At 37.4% G+C, this 14,071-nt stretch overlaps 1 protein-coding gene and 1 pseudogene across 1 annotated transcript; one reads left to right on the top strand and one right to left on the bottom strand.

Annotated features, from left to right (window-relative positions):
• Positions 1-14,071, top strand: part of LOC149045662 (DDB1- and CUL4-associated factor 1-like) — a 413,926-nt pseudogene that overhangs the window by 97,035 nt on the left and 302,820 nt on the right.
• On the bottom strand, positions 3,358-8,035 carry LOC149045676 (peroxidasin-like). The gene is made up of 3 exons (XM_089207820.1): positions 7,978-8,035; positions 6,966-7,214; positions 3,358-3,743 (listed from the first exon to the last, which is right to left on the bottom strand). The coding sequence occupies exons 1-3, from the start codon at positions 8,033-8,035 to the stop codon at positions 3,358-3,360; spliced, it is 693 nt and encodes a 230-aa protein (XP_089063946.1).

Raw genomic sequence — 14,071 nt, 5'->3', positions numbered from 1 at the left:
GACGAAGGGTCAAAGCTTCTCTTCTTCTTTAAAAGTACGCCACTCACAACCAGGCATACTGGTAACAAAAAAAAAGATACTAAACAAGGTGTTAAAACAATTGAAGGACAAACGAATCCAAAACAGAAAGAATATTAGGAAACATTTGACTGCCATTTGATAAGAACCTCTTCGAAACTGCAGCTGCTTCAAAATAAAAACCTTTTATTTTGGCCAGTGTGCTCTTAATGGTGAATATAATCGGTCCAAACTGATAAAAAAAGACGCATTTGCTCAGCAGTGACACTTATCACTACTCTACTAAAACTTATTCGGAAATAACCACACGTTCAAACAGTGAGCGTCAAAAAAAAAAAAACAGACAATTCACTTACTGTAGCCTGGGTGGCACCTCAGGTGGGGCTATTATCAAAGGATATGTGGAAAGAGATGAAAGAAATCGCTTCGTTGTGAGTAAGAATGACATCATTAACTAAGTTAAAGCTTGCGACTCAGAAACCACGTGTAACTTATATTTGACTCTGTTGTCAAACAACGGGTGAAGGAATAAGGTGGGTTATCATGGTGATTAGTTTCATAGAATTTGTAACGTTTTTGTAATTTGATTAGTAATGGGCTTTGCCGGGACTGTAAAAGGACCTTCAAAATCAGCGCTGGAAATGCAGAATATGACCTGCTTAAAATAGCTCTTTCGTGCTCTAAAACATTGACGTATTAAAAGCCACAATCTGCCATATTAAGACATTTTATTTCCGTATGGTAACATTTTACCTGTCTCACGGCGTTTTTTAATGTATGAAGTGAGCGCCAGTAGAAAAACCACAGCAGCCAAAGGTCCCCCAATGTAGTACCACTCCAGTGAGCTGCTGGAGGGAGCCTCTGAATTTCCTGAAATGTAATAATAGAAGAAGCTTAGTAGGAAATTAATTTGCTGGTCGGCATTAAAAATAAAAATTAATATCACCAATTATCCGGATAGAGAGCTAATTTTTTTTCTTTTTTTTGTTGCAACAATTTACGTTGTTCATTGCTCGCGTTGGGTGGGCGGGATTAACCTTTGGAAAAACAGACGTAGATGTGTTAATTTACAAAAAACAGGCAGATAGAAAGAGAAAGATTGGTGAAAGAATTATAGAATATGTTTAACATACTGCTACTGTTTTAAATTCGTTTTGAAACAGTTTTTAAAAATTTCTTACAAATTTAATTCATTTCAAATTTCTAGTTCCCAGAAGACCAAAAAACCACTGGAAAAGTTTGTGAGGAACATAAAAAGCGGAGGTGTGTTTTATAAAAATGACCGTACATAGTTAATTATTAAAATTATATGTGGTTGCTTAAACAACTTACTTTTGACGTTTACTGTCACAACAGAGCGAGCCACAATTCCTGGCTTGTTACGTGCTTCACAAGAATATTCACCATTGTCTTTTTCCACAACTTCAGTAATAACAAGTTTATGTAATCTTTGATCTATAATTGCTCTCTCTGTTATTGGGACTCCATCTTTTTTCCATATTACGCTTATTGTTTCCTCGTTGACTTTGCAAGTCAAAGTGAGGATGTCTCCTTTTGTCAGTGTTATGTATTTCTCTGGAACAACTTGAGCAGAGGCTTTTCCTGCGTTCAAAATGGGGCAATTCGTTAGAATACTAGTGTCGAATTAAAACCACAACTATATTATAGACACTCCAAAAAACAAAACAAAACAAACAAAAACATGGAAACGAAACTAGTCAAATGTGACCGAAGATGATAAAAGAGTTTCGGAGGGGTTTCGATAGAGTTTCAGAACAAGCTTGAAGCCCTCATGTTTTAAATTTCCTGTTTCGACCGCCCCAGATCCTTCGCTAAACTTCTGAATTAAGGTCTTTATAGTGTTTCATCTTCTCTTATTCTTTTTTCTGCACCCTTGAATCAGGAGGACACAACAAGTGACTCATGCAACACGAAGTTTCTTTCTTTTCCATCACTATTGTAATGGGTCTGATTTCAAGTAAATGATCGTCTGTCTAAATTCTAAAGCACCACAACATCTTCATTAGATCGTTTTCTATCACTTCCTGAGGAGAGTGGACTTACAATATTTTCTCAAGCTCGCGTGGTCGAATTTCTGTGGATAAATTGTGGACATCATAGACGCAACTAGAATCAAAATCTCTTATGACAATTCAACCGACAGGGAATACTTCAAGGAAAGTCTGTCCGTATGGTAATTTACGCACAAGTTAGCAGTATCAGAAATCGAACAGGTGTGCGCAGCGAGCGAATGAGATTTCTGGTACAAACCGACTCGCTGTTTTCTCTTTTGTGTTTTTGCTCTGCATGCTTTCTATTCCTCATGATTCTCCACAGAAGTTCGTCAGTCATCGTTTGAAAGTAGTTTGACTCGTTAAACAGTCCTGAGAGCGGATTTTCCATTTTAAGAGTGGTTTGAAAAGCGAAACTATTCCCTGAGAGGATTAATTAGAATGACATTGGTGCGCACCACGCGTCAAAAAGCATAATACTTCCCGATTCAATTTATCGTTTTCCTCACAAGTAAAAAAGACGATACGCACCATTTGATTGGCTCTCGGCTTCTTTGACCAGCTTACGAATGAAAACTTATTTCGTGCGTGTAAATCAGTAAATCGTCAATATGTGATATTCTCCATCCTCATTGGCTAAGTCTCATTACGAGTTACAAAAGCCATTGAGGGTGCGAAGGAATTCTTTCGAACGCTCGATCGGTATTCGACCTCCAATTTCGGTCACGGATGGAAGCGTCTTCGTTTTAAGTATTTTCCTCTGTTTTAGTGTCCTTGTTCAAAGTGGAGAATACCAATTGTGTGTCGTATGTAAAATTGGCTTTTGCGTCTCGCTTCCCTTTTGTTCTCTTCTGAGATTCTGGATCTCTCAATCTCGAAAGTCTCTTCTTCAGATTTTTCCAGTTTGGGATTACATTGCATATCGTCAAGTATTTCGAATCAATCAACTCTCAATAGTGCCATCACATGTCCTTTTCCCTTAGCGTTACTTTCCTACCCAGATCTACGCAGTTCTTTGCGTTTGTAATCACAAAGATCCGAGGGCATTAGTATTAAGCATTCATATCACCCGTTTTTTGAAGGTCATGCCCCGATTGTTCGAAGGGTAGATAACACTATCCACTGGATAAAACTCTATCTGGTGGATAACGCTTTACGTTTTGCTATCACAAATTCACCGGATAAATATTTAACCGTTAGATAGCGTTATCTGCCCGTTATACAACTGGGCCGAGTTTGCCTAAATTCTCTTCGCGCTATTCCTTTTCTCCGTCGCTATTGCCCATGGATTTACTAGTTCATTTTTCTGTCTTAATTTCTTTACTCCCTATTTCTCTTCTTCATCTTCAACATTATCATCGTCATTATCAACGTCACCATCGTCGTCGTCATCATCATCATCATCATCATCATCATCAATATCATTATAACTTAACTTACCATAAACACGCAGAGTTGCTGAGGAACTGGTTGTGTTTGCTTTGTTTTTTGCTGTACACCTGTAAGTCCCATTCATCCCTTTCGTGACACTTGGCGAAACTACGAATGATTCTTCTTCGTGATCGATTTGATTGATACCAGATGGCAGGTCACCATTATTAAAAGTCCAGACGAAGGTTGGTGTTGGAATACCTGAGGCTACGCAACTAAGGTTTACAGGGTATTCTTCGGTAACAGATTGGCTTTTCGGAGGCTCAGTGATCTGGGGAGAGACTTGAAGTAAAAAGATCATCAAGCTAAACAAAGGGTCGCATTGTCCATTTTAACCCCCTCTCCCCCCTCCCTTATCCAACCCTAACTTAACTAGTATCAAAACAAAAGCAAACTACGTTATTGCCGAGCCTAGTTTTAATCCAAGTTTATTTTGCAATAGGTTTTCTTCTCTTTTGATATTGAAAGGTATTAGCCAGCCCAACGTGACATCAAAACATTATTTTATTTTCTTAAACTATTTCATATCTTGTGGAGGGGGACATGGGGGCGGGAGCCCGGCAGAACGGGGGCGGGAGAAGGCGGGAAGCGGGAGCAGAAATTACTGGGTATTATTCAGTCAAAAGCATTTATCTAGCAAAGTATTGAAATTTCCGTTCGACATCCACCAATGCTTAATAGAAAAATTTGGAAGCAAGAAAACTTAAATTTGTAGTTGGGCTGGAAAAACAGCGTTACTTCCGGTGAATTTAGAAATCCCTTCAATTCGATTAAGTCATAGGTCATGAGATAGCATGACACATGTACACTTATACTTCAGTGTCTGGTACGCTGAAGCTGCCCAAAATCTCCAGCAAAGAAAGCGATTCAGGGTCATTTAGGGTCATTCACTGTTATTCCTGTCAACATAATAACAATGATGGTAAAGTAAGCTTAACACGGCAGAAATCGCCAGAAACTACAACGGGCACACATGATGTGAGTAAGTTTTATTGATTTTATGTGTAAAATGTTCATATTTCGAAATATTTCTCATTGTAACTCGACTTAATTTTGTTCCTCATACTATTCCTTATATCGTGTTCAAATTTTCAACGGTTCCTTTCTTAACTTAACACAGAGTCACACAACGCGTGACGTTTTCATGAATTAATCGTTAACTTCTTCTCGAGACGTGAGCTTTGGCCGCCTGTGGTCAAACCCGTCATTTTATACAGTCAAATTTTCCGTTGTAGAAAAAGTTCATAACGACGTAATTGCGGGATTATTTTCATACATTTCTTCGACGTTTTGGTCGCTGATTTTGCAAATTTCAATTCAATGAAACGTTGGCATGGATGTTTCTTCAAATATCGCTATCTAACTTCAATAATAAATACTAAGGGCCTGTTGGCATGGGGGTAGGGTAACCTGCCTGTCCATATAATTTCTTATTTTATCTTGATCACGTTCACATGATAGGTGGGGTGACCCGCTTTCATGGCAAAAAGCTCTAAAGCGAAACACGTATGTTTTAAAACTTTGTACATTTCCTAGCCGTCTCATGGCAGAAATCACCAGAAACCGCAACGGACACACAAGGAGTGTAAAATGTCCACATTTCGGAATATTTAGCGTTGTAAGTGGACCATATAACAAATTATTCCTAATAACTTATTAAGTCAAAGATTGCTCGCGTAACCTCACACCGCGTAACAGAATGCGTGACGCTTCCATGAATAAATAGATACGTGTCCGAGAATTAATCTTTTGTCTTTCTCGAGACATAAGCCTGGGACGCCTATGCTCAAACTCCCCAGTTGTGAGCACTAGTGTCGACAACCTCAAGAAACCTCACCCCAGCACCTGAGGTTGTAAGATTGCATGTAAACGCGTTTTATTTTTCGACCACGGCCAGGCGGGTTACCTCACCTACCTGGGGTACCCCGCCTCCATGTAAACAGGCCCTCAGATAATGAGGCACTGATAGCCGCTTCGACAAACTGTGACGTATACACTTTTACCACTTTTGAAAATATACATGAAATCATGACTCCTTAGTCACGGGTATTTAAAAGGGAGAAAAAAAAAGTCAAAAATTTTAAACGAACTTTTATAATAGATGCCGTGACAAATCAAAGGGCTCTGGGAGCCAGCTCATTCACACTTTTCCCCATAAAAATTAGCCTGTTTCTCATGTAAGCCAATAGCAATATAAGGTACATATGTGAAAATTAGTGTATGAACACCCTTGAACGTTGAAAATATATTAAGGCGAAGGAACAGTTTTGGTCTCAGTCCGCATTTTTGTCAACGAAATGAACACATATCAGCTAAAAAGATGAATCGTACGGACCATGTGCAAAGCTGTCCATTGTTTCACGAATACTGCGCTTGTTAAGTATTCAGTGGTGAGACCTCATTTACATCTACATCTACTTAACAAATACATTCCAAGTTGTCTGTCCTCCAATAGATCATAACTGAGAACCAATCAGAATGCGTGCATAACTGAGCTTATTATATAATCTTATTTAGTTGCGAAATTATTGTAGGAGATTGTATGAAGGCTTGAAATTTTACTAAGAATGATTTTGATCAAGAAACGGGCAAGGAATATTCCACAATAGTACAAATAATTGCGAAGGATGATCGCGGAAAAGCATGACGCTCGGTAAGTTGTAAGATGACATGTTATCACCTATCACACGAAAACAGTATAAATTATCAGTCTGCATTTTATCTGCAGTCTGCATTTTGTACCTAGTCTGCGGTCTGCAGTCTGCATTTTGTACTGACCGAATAGATATTGCTGTTTTTGTTCGAGCGAGCCTCAAGTCCGCACAGAAATATTGGAGCTCGGAAAAAATTTCATTATGCTCTTCCGCTCTTTCGCTTGGTCACAGAGTGTGTTGAAATGAACCCGCTACGGGTCCCCCTACGTGTACATTTCGGCTTCTCGATTCAAGTTGCATTTTTAGAAGTTCGCAAATGTGATCTGAGTTATTACTTTTATTAAAAGCCATACAATTATTCTTTCCACGTGAGTTTCTGAACTTCATCGAAATTAATTTTGACTTTCACTAAGTGGGGAGGGGTAGCATACAAAATTACTTCAGTTCAAGATCCACAATTTCCGTCAACAACTGCTTCACCACGATACCTCATTCATTGCTTCCAGAATGAATGAGCTAAAAATGGTATGTTGGTATCTATAAAGTCAAAATTGCTCGACGCTCCAAAAAACAATTGGTTTAAGCTGCCCAAAAATTAATTACATGTGTCTGAACACGAAATTAATTCACATGATTTGATATATCAGTTGTCATGTTCTCGCTCTTTAAATGTTATCATCGTTAGAGCACTCTTTTTTTTTCATTACTTTTAATCGATTTTAAACTAATGTGGTTTCAAGCTCTTAAATCTGATTTGGTACCAGGGAATGGAATTTTTTTTCCTCATCGAGGTAAAGATTTAAACTGATTTTCGACTCCAGATCTCTCTATATGCAAATGAGAACCGTACCTCCCGCCACTTCGATCCAGAAAGTTGAGTTTTTGCTCCCTCCGCTGTTTTTGGCGCTGCATGTGTATTGACCAGAGTGCTTCAATCTTGCTTGACGAATCGTGTAAGTGTTGTTGTTACCGAGATTCACCCCATCCTTAGTCCAGTGTACCGTAAGTGTAGGGAAAGCGCTCAGAAAGCAAATTAAGTGAAGCGATGAATTATATGCAACCGACTGATTCTTGAGCTCAGGATTAATTTCAGGAAGACCTGGGCATAGAATTAACAAGTACAATTCGAAAAAAAAAAACATTAAAGAATGAGAAGAGCAACTGAATGAAACAAAAGTGAGTCAACATTTACCTGTGACTCTAATGTGAAAAGCTGATTCGTTTTTCCCTTCACTGTTTTAAGCGCTACATGTGTATTGACCAGCATCTCCATAACTCACTCGATTAATCGTGGTAGTGTTGTTGCTACCAAGATTGAACCCATCCTTAGTCCAGAGTATCTCATTTGAAGGAGAACCGCTTAGAGAGCGTTTAAACTAAAGCGATGATTTACGGGTAACCGACTGACTCTTGAGCTCAGGATTAATTTAATATAAATTGGCCACCATAAAGATTTTCTAAGCTGACGTTTCGACCGTTTGAACTTCGTAGGAGCTAACGCTCGGAACGTCAGCTTGGAAACTATTTACGGTCAATCTCCATAACCAACTCGGTTGGTAAAACCAAGGTGTATTTTACAAAGAGTTTGGAAGTCGATAAAAGGATAGTTGAGGGATATCTGTGCAGCATTTTCTACCAAAAATGTGTCCTTTAATTTCTCCTCATACACAAAATCACTTACATTTACGTGATTCCCGAGTTCTTGAGCAGTTAAATTCTAGAAGTAAGATTATTCAGATAATATCTTTAAAGTAAGAAACAATTGGAGATTGAGTCATCTTATTTCTGTTAGAGAAAACATCCATTGAGAATAACTGCTGAAAATTCCTGCCTAATTATTACTGCAATCTATTGTCACTTACCGACTCTTTGCCGGTTCTGGTTATATTCTTTGCAGACACTCCAAGATGACCACGCCATACAACCTTTGAAAACAATAAGTCGTGCGCAAAGAGTCATATGTCATGTTATCACTCTACCTATGCTCTTTACTTCCTTTGCTGCATTAATCTGCTGCTTGTCAAAAAGAATACCAAAATACATAATTATTAGTCTCGATATCCCCAGTTTCTAATTTCCAAGGAGACTTCGAACTAACATCTCCAAGTTAAAAAAGATTGATGGCTTGAAGCTTATAAATCACACAACTTACAGTTCCCTATTTATAAGCCTCATTCGTGTTCTCTCAACATCTGTAAGGAATTTATTATGTTATAAAGCCAGGGAAAATGACACTGTTTTGTGTTGCTCAAATGGATGACTGTGCAAAAATGTTAAAAGAAACACACTAGGATTTTAACGTTGTCAATTTTTGATTTTCAACTTTATTGTAAAAGTTTTAGCAGTTGATGGCCGTAGCCTGAAACGTTGAAATTCACTTGTTGTAACAATTAAAAGTTTTATTTCTATGCAACATCTTTGTCCATAAATCTAATAATACACAGAGAAGAGTATCCTGTCTGAATTCCCCTATTAAGATCCATTCGTTTGTTCAACCATCCCTATCGACCCTTTATCCTGCGTACTGATAAATGATAGTTCAAGCGTGGTTACTCACAATCTGTTATATCGGTTCGGATGAGGATGTTAGGTGAACATGAAAAGAAAGATTCACATTCGGTGAGTAAACAAGTGGCTTAATATAGCCTTGGAATATTTGACTACACACATCATTAGCTTAACAAACAAACTGAACTCGTCGCACTCACCCGCTTATGAATCCGGAAAGAACGCCGTGAAAGAGGAAAACAATTTGGAAAAGATGTTAATCCATTAACTATTCATGTGTATATTTGAACCAACCAGTTTGTTTAATTTGATACGTCAATATTTTACTTTGAAATCGATAATTATGTAAAAGAATTTGTTAAATCAAACAAACAATCAGCCAAGTATGACTGATATCTGATGATAATTATACAAATATCGTTTAATACAGAATTTAGGTATTGATTTTATACTAATACTTTCCACATCAGTAAAATCGTTTGGGTAATAACATTATAACATTAACAGCTATCATTAACTGTCACTGATACACAAACAGATATTTCCTTGCTATTTACGATTGCAATTTGCTGATCAGTAATCAGCCGGCGCAGAGAGTCAATAGTGTATATTAAGCCACAGGAGAGTTCTTTATTTATAGGAACGGATGATATTGATAATTACCTTCCCTTTTGGCTAGACAGAAAAGATGAGATAAGAAAGGAGGAGCAGTTAATGATCTAAATAACATGGCTTAAGTTATGAAATTACAATTCATCGTAAAATTCTACCCCCCCCTTTTTTTTTTAGGAAAGGAATTAGGTTCCAGTACTTTCTCAACACATGAAAAGCGAGCATTAGCGCCTAAATTTACATTTCCCAGAGAAGGATGTGATTTTGGAAAAAGATTATCCAGCACTTAAGAGAAAATTATCAAGGATGGGTTGCATTTCTAAATTTCTGTTTAACCTCGTTCACGCCGATTTTATGCGTAGTATGACCAGCTCTTGAATTACTTATGTTAAACTTTGTTTTAATTCTGTTCTGCTTTTGTCAGACCTTATAATGATCCTAAGGTAGACACCGCGAACTTTTTTGTTTGCAGTCTTGGACGAGATTCAGTCGCTATCAGGAAGTAGAGAAAGTTAGCATTGCTGAATCGAATGTTCCTCATCAGCTGTCACCAGCCGATCACAGGATGAGAGGCCAGTTATGCATGGAAGTCTTTACCAATAAAAATATACCTTAAGCAAGAGTTGACCTCAAAATTCAAAATAAAGCATAAAAGTAAACTTAAAACACATTGATGGACGTCAGCATAAATTTCATTGGTTAAAACTGTATTATTGTAAGCGAAAGCGATTTTCAATGGGAGTTTCAGAAGTAATCCTTGGTAACATCGGAGTTTTGCTACGCCTTGTCCTGCACTACAGCTTCTCAGCAAATTTGATTTTACATGATCACGTGCGTTTTCCAGTCCTGGATGCCAAATGTTTGCTTTGAATATGAGATTCTTGAAGCTCCAGTGATTTTTTGTTGTTCTGATTCGCCGTGATAATAACCTGGCTTTGTTTTTACAACACTTAATCGACATGCACTCCGAAAAGAATAAACAATTCATACGCGGTCCAGTTGTAAATGGGATCTTAGGTACTAAAGGAAAATTTAATTGTCTTTAGCATGATTATCAAGAATAAGAATTGCACGAGACAAACTTAATTCAACTTACCAGCTGAGTGATCGCAGAAGTGGCATGTAAATAAAAGTTATAAGAAATATAAAATTAAAACGTGCATCTGTTGCTCAAAAGATTCATTTGTTTATTGAGAAATGCTATGCACTTTTTCTTTCGTTAATCACCTGTACTTTAGTTAAATATGTTAACGTAAACGTACTGTGAAGGTGCCATGCAAATAGATATGCTTTAAATCACAGCGAAACATGTACTTACGTTCTAATCGTTTTTCACAGTTGCCAAGGCCAAGGAATAAGAAAAAAAATACATCAAGAACAGAAAAATAAATAAAATGAAAGTAATTAACTGCTAAGAGAGTTGATATTCATTAATCAGTCGGCTAAGACCTCTGCTCAACAAATAGTTCTGATATGAAACCATTTTCATGATTATGGCTTTAATTCTTATAATTAGTTTCAAGTAACTAACACCTCAATTTTACAGTCTACCACAGACGACATTAAATCTTTTCGTAAACTGAGCCACTGAATCAAAATCTGATCCTCATCTACTTATGGTTCACACTGAATATATATTTTCACAAGAGCCTAGTTCAAACGACTTCAACAAGTTTCCAACCATAAGTTAGGAAGCAAGGCGAATATCAGAATGCCATGTTTGTCGATGATCATAATTTCTCATCCATAATAATATCAATAAAACGAAATTGTAGCTTTCATTATTGCAAAAGTAAGCGACAGTGACACAAATATGTTACATGACTGTTACTGCAGTAGTGAAAAGACATGTGAAATCCGCCAAATAACTATAAAAAGAAGACATACTTACGATCTATTTGCCCGTTAAGGTAGGAAATAAGAAAAAGAGATATGTTAGTGATGCACATTTGTTATTGCCCACATTGTTCTTCAGTTTGGTATCGTTAAGTAAAAGTGTCTTGTTAATGGAACAGCCAATAGTATGACTACGCATCCTATTACACTTGCCACAACTGTTGGGTATTTCAATGGTTGCCATGTTGGCAGTCAGTGGGGAAGTCTGACCAGATAAGAGTCTTCAACATGCTGTCAGCCACCAATAGTAAAAAGGACATTTTGCCAAAGTATAAAAACTCTTGGCCGAAATCAAAAATATTAATTGGGGCGAAAACTATACCGCTTCATTGTAAGTAAAGCGTTTTCTTTTACAAATCTACTCTTTCGCAAAAATGATGATAATTCTGAAGAGAGTCTTACACATGATGACAGTCGAATAGTACCTGGTTTGTTAGAAATGTGAAAATGAATGACGAAAAGTAAAAAAAATGCTACTTACGACCTGTTATGTCAATGAGACGTTGGTGAACCCGATGGAAAAGAAGAGAAAACGAATCAACTCAAATCCACTATCAGTTTAAAGCCGTTGTGAGATACTGTGAACTAATTGACTGAGTAGGAGGGCAGGACGGGAAAGTATTTGGCTCGAGGTCATGACGTACGGACCGAGCACAGCACAGAGGTTCGAGTGCCATGACCGAGAGCCAAATATTTCCCATCCAGCCCGACCTAACACAGTCATTACGCATTTTATCGTATGAATTTTTAGTGTTAGAAATTTCGAATTTTTTTTCTTAAATACTACGCGATAGACCGGCGCGCGCGGAATAACCACAAAAACGATTCGACAATTAATACTTTTCCTTTCTGTCCTAGAACAGGAAACTCACATTTCATCGAAAAACGTGGCATTTGTTTCCAGTTGTACTCTCTGTTGTCACTCATTTTTGGCCAGAAAAGGGGACAATGCTTTTCATTTCAATATTTTTTGCCCAAGTGTACTAGGGCCGGGCGGCTTTTTCCGGACCGGGAGCCCGTTTCTTTTGGTTCTGGTAACTTAACGGGCCCGTAAAGCTGTTCTGCCTTCCTTTAAGAGGTTTCAAAAGCTTAAAAATTCTGCAATAAAACTATTAGCTAAAGAAGCAAAATGGAATGCTAAGGTTGTCAGGCCGCTTCTCTCTTCCTAAAATTTTGATTTTAAAATATTGCCTCGAACCCGTTAAGTTGCTGGGCATTTCGAGAAACTGGCGCCGGCTCACAACAACCCGTCCGGCCCTACACACATAAGCTTTTCTATGGAATTGCGCGAGCTGTGCCAGACGGGCCATATGATAAAATCGATTAATGCGAATTAATTTATGCCTTTGAGCATATTTTCAGGTACCAAGAGATTATAATATCTTGCAGACACAAGAGGTTATAAGCTGGACGCAAGAGATAGTAATTAGTTTACAATCTCTTGAGGACAGCGATAAATGAACCACTTCGACGTCTACGAAAACGATTGATGTTCTATAATAAAATAATAAAGCGACACTGCTTTCGCTGCCAAAAAAGGAAGCAAAAGATAACAATAGATACTAACTGACTTTTAAAGGAAAAAGAACTTATAATTATGTTTGATATACCTCGCAAAGGTAAGAGAGTCAAAGCATTTTGAATTGAACAGAATAAAAGAAAAGGGCTTCGGTTGTTTAATTTTCACTTTTTTTGACGTTTTGCTCAATAACATGATCTATGTATGAACTAAAATAATTTCTTACCCGCTAAATTGTCCACAAACCATGATTTCACAGAGGAAAGAGCAACAGAAATAAATTGTTAGTTGAATTTGAGTGTTTCATACAAAATAATAATACTAAGGCAACAAATTGATGCTTTTAAATACTTGATATGGTGTAAGAAAACAAAATTCTATTAAATATAGAGTTTTGTTTTCTTTCACCGTATTGTATAACTTAGTTTATGAGTTGCCTAGAGTTTAAACGTACCGAAAGGCCAATGATCGCAAAAGGAAAAAGGCAAATACCATTACACAATGAAACTTTCCTACGTGAGTGATTTTCTACTTTTCTAACTAAAAGATTGAACATGCCGTGCGTAGGTTGTTTAACTCACCCTAAAGTGCTCTAAGCAAAGATATGTTACGCAAAATATAAATTCTAGACAAGATGAATTGTAACTGGATTTTCACATACTAAGCGATCATCTGACTGAAATTTTCTGCGCGAGCAGAATTTAACACTCAAGTTTCAAATTAAAAAAATTCAGTAACGGTTCGAACTGCGCTTTCTTTTACTGATCACGAGAAGAAACTATGTGTAACGGCTGCCACGCCTTTGCTTCCGGACATTGATTTGTCATAAGTTTGTTTCGTGTTAAACGTGTTAAACCGCAATAGTGTCGTTGCTGCTTGTCCGTTAGGGACGTGATCTTTAAGTTCCACCCAGAACCGCATTTTAGTTATCTTGCGTTGGGCTAACGATAAGACGTGTTTATCGAAAAGCGCCCTTTTGCCCACCTTATCTCGAAGTTTGTTTTGGTCAAACCTTTACAAGCGGGACTGTTATGTTATGCTTATGTTCTTTCTCTTCGTACTTGTTTAAACATCTAGTCTTTCGGTAGTTTCGCCCAGTTTTTTATACCAGTTTCTTTGAAACTTTCTAACACGTGGCTTACGTTGTTCATGCTTTGTTAGTAAGCCACTCGTTTTTTCTCACTCGGTTAATAGTTTTGTTAGAATTCGTTTTATTCTTGAAGATAGTCTTTCGTGAGTTTGTTTTAGAGTTTTAGCTAGTCTTTTGGGATCTTGCTTTTATATCGGAATGATTGGAATGTATCTTAGAATTTAGCTTAGCTTCTTCCTTATAATTTCATATTTCAGTTTACGATAAGTACTTGGATACCTCGACTACGCTGATAAAACGATTCAAGTCTTTTCAGAAAAATATATCCTCG

The sequence above is a fragment of the Pocillopora damicornis genome, chromosome 5 (genome assembly GCF_964200805.1).
Source record: "Pocillopora damicornis chromosome 5, jaPocDami1.2, whole genome shotgun sequence".
NCBI classification, from domain to species: Eukaryota; Metazoa; Cnidaria; class Anthozoa; order Scleractinia; family Pocilloporidae; genus Pocillopora; species Pocillopora damicornis.
Note: the sequence above shows the minus strand (reverse complement) of the source record. Positions and strands in the feature narration are given on the sequence as shown.